Raw genomic sequence first — 9355 nt, 5'->3', positions numbered from 1 at the left:
GTAAGACGCTAGAAAACTCTTAAAAAATTATAAACCAAACTTTAAAACTTCACAAATTCTTCGACAGCGCACGACCGCTTTTGCACTTCCTGGGGCTTATCGGGTAGGCTCAATCACCGAGTTTCCCTCAACCTTATGTACTACTGGAACACAAATTAGACAGAATCGGGAGATTTGGCTGGAGGTCCATTCAAACATAAATTTGTACACACAATTAGGTAAATCCTATTTAATTTAGGTTCAAGTAGAACATAATATTGGCGGTAACTTGGGGATTGCGCATACCTGGTGGGCCCAAGAACGGCGAACGCGGTCCTGGGCTATCACTATTCTCAGAAACCTTGTGAATTGGAAAGAATATTTGGGAATTGTCGGTTGCAAGTGCACAATGTAGCGATCCAATGGTTCTTTTGATAGACAGTTGTCGATTTTGCTGGACAGAGTTTAATGATCCTAATCAATTTTGGCGGAACGCCTCTGAATATTTCGCGAAGCTGATCAGTTATCTAATGAAAACGGCATAAATGCCCCCAAACTCAGGGTGCCTCTTGTCGCCGGACCCTTCGCTGGAGGTATATGCTGCGGCTGTGGGTTTCGTGAATTCATTTAGATTCATGAATTTGGCATCGTTCAATCGTCCCTAAGGCGTGTCTGGTGAGGCACGTTATTCATTGAAAGACGACATCTGTCTAGCAGTTTAATCTTTTGGAAGTATAGAACTCTATTTTACACTAGCCCAGAGAATCTCTTAATCACAGCATCGTGGAGAACCCAGCCTCATTATCAGAACTTCCCTTGGCTGCACACGCAACTTTATCATCGTAATAGTAATTAGCACGAAATTAGTGTGTAAGCCCTAAGATTTCATTGAAGCTGATGTTATTCCATTATTCCAAGCTGGAAGGATAAAGTGACCTGGAAAGTCGAAATTTTGCAAAATGATTCAAATTTCAGTAATTATTGGTTTTTAATTTGCCATTTTAGGCGTCCGTCATGACAACTTGAGCGACCAGGGTACCGTAGAAAAGCTATTTTACGTTACAATTCCGTAAGTTTATCAAATTTATTCCGTTCATCATTTTAGAGATAACTTTACTGATAAATTGAACTTATCGCAGTTTTCTTTACTTGAACTCTCTCTTTTAAGATCGCGGTGTTCTACCGACCTGCAAGTTGCGCAACAGTCGAATTCTCAGATTGGCGGCACTTTTGAAAAGACAGGTTTCACCAGTTCTGTGCTAAGTGATACAACCACCTTTTTGGTGAGCAGGTAAGAACACAAAGTTGAACCTTCACGGCATCTTAGTTTTAATCTGCTTATTCACCGGGCTTAGTGGCACACCACTTATCAAACTGGCTAACGTCACTCCAACTTGATACACCCAGTTGATAATCCTGTGGGTAGTGTTCTTCCAGTCAATCAACCAATCAACAAATCAATCGATCAATCAGTCAACCTCTCAGTCGGTCAACCGATCAATCAATCACTCTGGCAACGCATCAATTATCCATGTAGTATGCCGCAAGTTGTTCTCTCGTACGATTGACTAAGCAGTCAACTGAGTCATAAAATGATAACAGATTCACTGGCCAACATTCCTTTGATTTGTTCGTTCGTGCATCAGATCCGTCGTTTCCTCAGCCAATCAGTATGTGGTATTTCCTGCGTCTGCGTCTCTTTTCGTTTAACCAGATCATTGTCACTGCATGATCTAGTTTTCCAGTTCCCAAGAGAACTGAGAACCACATAACGAATGCAGCAAATGGATGTATATCTCTGAGTTGTGCAGGATGAAGAATAAAGGTTAGCTCTTGTCACAGAGAAAAACAAATTCATGCTTATTTTCTTGTTGTTCTTTACAGAAACCGTCTGCGTGAAGAAAGAACAAGAGGACTTCAAAAACTTTGGGAAGATTTGCCTGAATGTATCAATGATAAGTAGTCTCTGATGTTGATAACTGAGTATGTCTTTTCTTATGATAAATACTTTTAGCTTAAGAATGCGTTTTAACAGTCACACTTCACGGGATGGAGCAAAAGATGCACATGTTCGACTCCGGCGTTGTTTCAGAGAGCCACTGTGTCGGAAAACTGGGGATTCCAGGAAAAGTTTGTCCATTCGATTGTTCGAAACAGGATCCGATTACAAATACTGGAGGTTGGGATTCACGGCCAACTTGTAGCAAAGCAGATAATTCGAATCAGTGCACCGTGAAAACGATGTTTGCGCATGGCGTATTCGATGATTCATAGACCAAACCAGAGCCCAGTCATCAGAACCGTTTGACGACCAGTGTTTACAAGAATAATTGTCCCCAAAACCGAACCAAAACAGTTTTCTACGGAAGAAAGCAAAAAAAACAATGATGACTTGAATGAATTGATGGATGCTGGGCCGGACTAACCACGAGAAGTTTCAATAACAAGCAATCTGAAAAATAGTGCTGTTTTTCGTACATAGGTGAACATAGCCACAAGAAAAGTGACAGAGTACATAAACTCTTCTTAAGAACTTCCCACTAACCAGAGATCACTCCTCCAGAAAAATGTAGCAACGTACTTAGGTAGCATTGAAGACTTGAAACAGAATTACTCAGAATGACCCAGAATCTGCTACCGTGATACCTATACAACCCGAAGTGAACTTTTCACGTCATCATCTATTGCGTTTAGTGCTTGTTGATTGAAGTAGGCGACGAGTGTTATCCGAGTCGCATCTATATCACGGTTTGCTGATGTTCAGTGAATCAAGTCTTACTGTGTTTAGTGAATTTAGCCCCATTATTATCATTGTTAGTATTATTACTATCCAGGATACTACAATTGTGGCTGACGTACTCAAACACTTACTTCTGTCTTACTGTGTTTAGTGAATTTAGCCCCATTATTATCATTGTTAGTATTATTACTATTCAGGATACTACAATTGTGGCTGATGTACTCAAACATTTTACTTCAGTCTCCATAACCTCCATAATGTCAGGCTATTTTCAGGTGTCTCGTGTACTTTCCTGACTTCATGCTTAAGTGTGTCCCAAGCAACTTCAAAATTCTGATTAATAATTAATTGCCTGTCCAAGTGTTTGGATGTTTGGTTGTCGGTCTGTTCGAGGAGATTGGCAGTTGGATTGAAAACGTTTCCTCACCAGTTTGGCTGACCTGGTCCTTGCGGGTTTGAGGGCCCGTGCTTATACAGTTTCCAAAGAGTACTGAATAACTCTTAAGTGACTCGTTTGTCGGAGGTGGTCTTCGTATAATTGGATCGGTCACAAGGATCCGGGAGAAACGTCTGTTTATACCAAGTGTCCCAAAAAATATCCATGCTGGAAATCTGAGATTATTCTTCTGTAAGAAGAAGATAACCTTCGACAGTTAAGGTCAAGCAACGATCGAGAAACGGTGCTTATCCAATAGAACTGCCTCCACTGCTTACGCATGAATTTATTGTTTTGGAAAAAATTAGTCTTTCTACCCCCAGAAGTCATATGTTTTGAAAGACTGCCAATTGTATCATTCTCCTCATGCAGGGATGGCGAAAAGTGCAGATCTCTAACAAGAAAGCCTTATTACTTAGGTGGAAGGAACAGACAGGAACAACTAGAATAGGTTTACGCGATTAAAGCTTCAATTTTTCTGTGTTAATTCGGACGGTCAAGGTCTCAAAGGTTGAAGCTGTTTGAACCACAGCAGCACACGAAAAAATATCATTCGGATTCACCTGATAATCTGGTTGTGGAGTGCGGTTGGCAATAGTGGATGGTCTTAAGTGGTGACCCTTTTGAGTGAGCTGCACACCTGCTTCAGAGATGTACCGTGGTGTTTGTTTGGTCCAACACTCTGATGGACCACTTTCTCTTCTGCTTCTACAGTCACAGTGGAGTTATCAGCTGACTTTGCGGTAGACAAGTCCGTCTAATTACACTTGCGCCATGGGAGAACGATCCCATTGTCAGTTTGAGGTTTGTGTGGATTTCCACTTTTATGCACAAAATTTAAGGCCAAATTTAGTTCCTACCTAGTAACATTGGCTACATGATCATCTTTAAATGGTAAGAACAAATAAAATGGCCTTTTAAGCTTCCTAGATTTTAGGCTTCTGTTCGTATTAACAAATGGGATAGAGGGGGCCAGGCGCCTTTGATTCATCATGCGAGGCGCTTCTGTTTTACTTGGGCATCTTGGTTTCTTATCATCTCAAAAGTTTGGTAAAGCCCTTCTGTTTCACAAACATTATACTCGTTTTACCGACTTGTTTTTCAGCATATTTAATCTGCTGAAGACTAAAGCCGGTCATAATGAATTGACTCAACACTTTGGAAGCTCAGTATGGCTCCATTGGGCATCGCAAACAGACCGGTTTAAACCGTTTCTCCTGAGGCAGCATAAAGAAAGAGATTCAAAACTACACGATAGTTGCAAACAAAGATATTCAGAACCTGGTAGAATGTAGGAAAACACATCCATAATCCCACCGATACGCAGACAACTTGTCCCTATATAGAAGTGTTCGATCAAATTCTCTAGCTTTACAGTTGTCAGAATTCGCAGATCATTATCCTCATCACCATCACCATCATCATCATCATCATCTTCATCGCATTCGAGGCGTGGGCTGATAAATTGGTGGAGAGATACACAGCTGTCGGTGGAATTTTGATTGGGGGATTAGACAGGGAGCTATGTACTGAGGGCAATAGCTTGAATGCACGAGGGCTACTGAAACCGTGGCTGGACCATGTCTGACAGTACCTCCTAGATTGATGTGGCCCTTCTCGGGGTTCCCATGTAGGAATGCGATAATGACAAGCGCAGCTGAGTTTGTTGGTAATGGGATTTACACTTCCCTGCCAAGCCACGCAGATTGAAAGAATATGAGATCTGAAACTCTTTCAAGTCATGATTGTAAAGGAATGGGGACAATCTTATCCCGATCAATAGGTTCATCACGGTAACGGGTTACATTGTCCTAGTTGGATGATGACCTTGGTAGACGACTGGTACCTCACATACAGTAATAGGGGGACTCACCAGACCTCTCCAACTTCCCATAACTACGCAAAATCATACGGACTTACTGATCCGTTTCCTCTGTGTTTGGCATACCATCCAGATCGTAGATAGGTTCGTTGGCATACGGTGGTAATCCGTAAAGGAATTCTTTCAGATTACGGAAGAGTGTGGCACCCTGCGAAGAAGAAACACAAGTGGGCTTTGGACAAGTCAGCAAGAATGTTTAGAGTAGCTGATTGACAGAGTCCCTATAGATGCAGTTATTTCTAATGAATTACATAGTAAAAGTAATCGGTAGCAGTTTTTTTACATCTGTGTTGTGCAACATTTCACATAACTATCATAAGTGCATGGAGGTGTTCCCTGCAGGGATGTAACCGCACAAAAGTGCACGGAATGATAAAATCGCTAACTTCTATCCTCCACGATGTGCACGACTGTTCATGGTCACTTCTAAATGAGATTTTCGCCCAGTCACCCAGGTTAGCGTGCAAACGAGCAGTTTAGAAGTCTAAGGCAAGATAGGGACATATTCACGTAGAAAATATGTCAGACTAACGAACCAGTTACCACCAGCTCTGTTACTGTAACAAAGATAAAAAAATATCCACTGGTCCGGGCAAAATTTTATCAGAAAATTGGGGGGAATGTTGGTAGTTCAGGTAGCGTAGAACGTAGTCGCTTGTTTCACTGCGATGGACACTTTGATTGCCAATCAAAGTGAGAACATCGGTGTGCCGTTAGGAGATAAAGTGACACGTTGAAATAAATCTGATTTATGCACCACTACTTTCAAAGGACCGAAGCCTGAACGAAAGATTATGAAAATCGGATTAAAAAATAGGGAAAACGGGAAACGCCGGGAACTCACGTCAACAAAGGTCCTAAAGTGAATTCTACTAAGGTGAAGGGCGGGGCCCTCTCGATCACCAGTCAGTGGACGAGAGTATCGGAGGCCAAACTTAAGGGTCACGTAGTCACCGACCATTCAGAACACATGTCAACAGACCAACCAATAGAACTGTCTTACCGAATAACCAATCATGGTCGACTGTCGGCTCCGGCTAGCAGCACGTACCTAAACGTGCACACACGACTACTCCACGCGCAACCACTGACGCACCGCCTCACTCGCCCGTCAACGAGCGGAGCAACGGTGTTGTCACCAAGAGCGGCGATGAAATGTTTGCAATCAAACTGCCTAGTTCAGCGATCACTTCTCAGAGCAGGACACAGTGATCATGACACCCAGTAATCTGTTACAAACAAAATAATTTCATGTGTGGTGTTGGGTGATTCAGGTCAACTGATTTCCAGCAGTGTGCCTTGTTAAGCAAAATGGTTCTAGTGGACGACAGGTAGCCCCGTTTGAAGAAGTTTAGCGTCAACGCCAAAGTCGAACGTAATTCCTAACCAGCCGAAATATCACGCTTATGATGCACGCTTAGTGGTGCACCACCCGTTACATAATGACGACACATATATGTACTGTCTAGCTAACAGTAAAATATTTTTAACCACACGGCCCGGTTCTCTGCATGAACCTCAGTGACCACTTACGGCCAGATTGACTATGGGCACACGTAGCAATCTCCATGGTAGAATTTGTTCCAGCGGCAAATTCTGATCCGAAAGAAAAACACGGAATCCGGTTATTCCCAAGCGATGCTCTCCGTATTCACGACATAAAGCGTCCGCTCCGTACCAGCCCAGAAATTCTCCACCTCTGACTGCGTACGGATAGAATGCAAGGATGAGCTGGCGTTTGTTTAATGGATGAAAAAGACAGAAGGGAAGGGGTTGAAATTAGGAACATCAAATAACCTTCGGTTTTATTAGATAAGATTCACAGAGACATTTCGGCTTGTTGATCACATAACTAAGAAGAGATACAGAATGTGGGATTTGACTGTATTGACCGTCCGGTTGACTGGGTCATTTGCATGCATCCACTTGAGAAGTAGCCCTTTCCGAGAAATGACCACAATTAGTTTTTCCAGCATCTAGTTTAAACTCCAATTCCGTGGTTTCTTGAAATGATTCTTGGTGATATAGTGAGTAACCTCATGAACCAGCGAAACAGGCGACTTACCATATTTCAGTAACTCCCCCCTGAAGAGGGGACGTAGCTGATGCACAGCTGTCTTGTCCTCACACTACTAAAAATCTGTAAGTAGCTCAGGAAAAGAATAATTTCACAAGATGAGTAAAGCTCATCAGAGTAGTTAGTCGATCAGCTAGTTAACACGTGACCACGTGGTACGCATTCTGCATGCTGATATAGCAAGCGATGACTACTGAAGCGTGCCAGCGATGACTTGGATGGTAGGAAATGGTACATAGCTCGTAGTGAAACAGCTAATGTAGCAAAGACACCTTCATGAACAATCTTCATTCACTTCACTTCAGGAAATTCAAATTCATAATGAGGAGGAGTGTAGAGGGATGCATGCATTAGCATGTTGAAGAGAAGTGCGCGTTAGTTTCTCCCATGGACGATGGAGGCAAAACATTATGTAAGAAAGCCAAGCAGAAAGCACATGGACAAACCATACCAGTACAAAATGGCATCGATAAAAACTAGTAACTTTAATCGAAATCGGTGACAAGGCATGCGTAAATTGGGGAACATTTGCTTGATTGTGATAACTCACTCGTAGACGCGCAGATGGTAAGTTCAGCTCGAGAGAATGGTGGTCTAAACTTGATAACCTGCGTCGCTGACAGAGGTAACGGCGAACATACAGAGACACCGAAATCCGTAGTGTAAACTAGACAATATCAGTGACAATCGACACATCATACCACGAAAACAACAGTGTGGATTTCATTCCGGAATAACCGTACAATTAAATCTCCGTGTAGAAAGGCATTGCTGATCTTTCGAGATAAGTATTGTATATATGGAACAGATGAACCAGGCGTTCTACAAGTAATCTGATATTGCTTTGCATGGTTTCCCCGTTGAAACGCAACACCTACCTAGACAAAATCGTAAACAAGTTCTTATTTACGTGATGCTACTAATAAGGTTGACAAAAATTCTTTGTGGCTTGTTCTCCATGTCACCAACATCGGGATTCAGCATCCTAAAATGAACAGACTTCCTCCGATCCTGGTGCAATTATTATGGGAGTACATACCAAGGGGAAAAACACTGGACTTGAGTTTCGCTCTTATCAGAGCTCATTAGCCCATTGACCATGCCGGCGTTTAAACTCCGGACTCTCGATCTGATACAGTACATTTAAATCAGTCTGATCTGTCCTTGAATATCCAAGGCCAAAGGCCAGTCCATTCGGAACGAAACCAGAGTTTTGACCTGTCCTCTAAGTGTTTGATGACCCAGTGCCGCAAGGTGAACGGACAGCGGTTGCTGACATTCAAAATTTTCAGTTGAGATTTCTTCCGTCAGCAAAGCCGATCTATTTTGAAAAGCCGGGTAGAATTGTACACCTGTTCCATCCCTATGGGGAATCATCGTCACTGCGCATCTTACCAAGCTCAGAGTTTCTAACCAGTGACTTTCCAGACCGTACAAGCAGAGGCGGCTGATCAGCAGTGTGGTTAGCTGTCACTTGGATAAGCTCTTGAGATAATGTCAGGTCTCGTGCCCACCTGTTGATTGGCTTCTCGAGTGGCAATTCCTCAGATGAAAGTTCCACGTATCTTGTGAAGTGATTCTCCCTCTGAGCTACTTTGGAATTTCGCAATGTGCCAACCTGATAGTATGAAGCCCAACTGAGATTTTTTTGTACGCGAAGTGAGTCGGAATTTATCCTACTTTCTCGTAATTTTGAGTAATTCAATTAGTCCCATCTCGCTCCACAACCCCCTTTTGGATATGTGTGCTGAATTCAAATATTTTGCACAAACTCGTCGTCGTGGAAAATAAATCACTTGAATGTGATTCGAATGCTCTCTTTTTTAGTTCGGTACACACAGCAAGCTCTCATGAAAGTATGGGATTCAGTTGGACCAAAAGGCACGACAAGGTAGTACAGTCAGACAGCTCACTCACGTTATCTCAACGTGACTGAATAGTGATCAAGTGGCAGTCGTGAATTAGGAATGAATACCTAAGTACCTACACTAGAAGGGCTCTTACAATTGTTTTATGTTCGGAAGTGGCTAACATATTTAGCTTATCTGTCCCGTGATAGTTGGACGACCCCACTCAGAGCACCCGCATTGTAGGTAGCCACCGAGGGACACACACTTCATCAAATGAAACGAAGTCACCCGGGCTCATGCAACATATACAGGCGGCCGACCGTAGAGTGCAACATTTTCTCTGGGTACCCGATGAGGATCGAATCCGAGCAGTCATCTCACGTACTAATAA

General features: G+C 42.7%; 1 protein-coding gene across 1 annotated transcript in view; it reads right to left on the bottom strand.

Moving 5' to 3' along the window:
• Positions 1-1758: 1758 nt before the first annotated feature.
• T265_14280 (hypothetical protein) overlaps positions 1759-9355 on the bottom strand; it is a gene marked incomplete at both ends in the record, with an annotated part of 60016 nt that continues 52419 nt past the window's right edge. Inside the window, 4 exons of the mRNA XM_009172927.1 lie at positions 1759-2339; positions 5076-5185; positions 6571-6768; positions 7665-7781. Coding sequence (XP_009171191.1) covers positions 2144-2339; positions 5076-5185; positions 6571-6768; positions 7665-7781 — 621 coding nt within the window. The remainder of the gene's footprint in view (positions 2340-5075; positions 5186-6570; positions 6769-7664; positions 7782-9355) is intronic.

This window comes from Opisthorchis viverrini (assembly GCF_000715545.1).
Source record: "Opisthorchis viverrini unplaced genomic scaffold opera_v5_170, whole genome shotgun sequence".
NCBI classification, from domain to species: Eukaryota; Metazoa; Platyhelminthes; class Trematoda; order Opisthorchiida; family Opisthorchiidae; genus Opisthorchis; species Opisthorchis viverrini.
The sequence above is the reverse complement of the archived record's forward strand: the minus strand, read 5'-3'. Positions and strand labels throughout refer to the sequence as shown.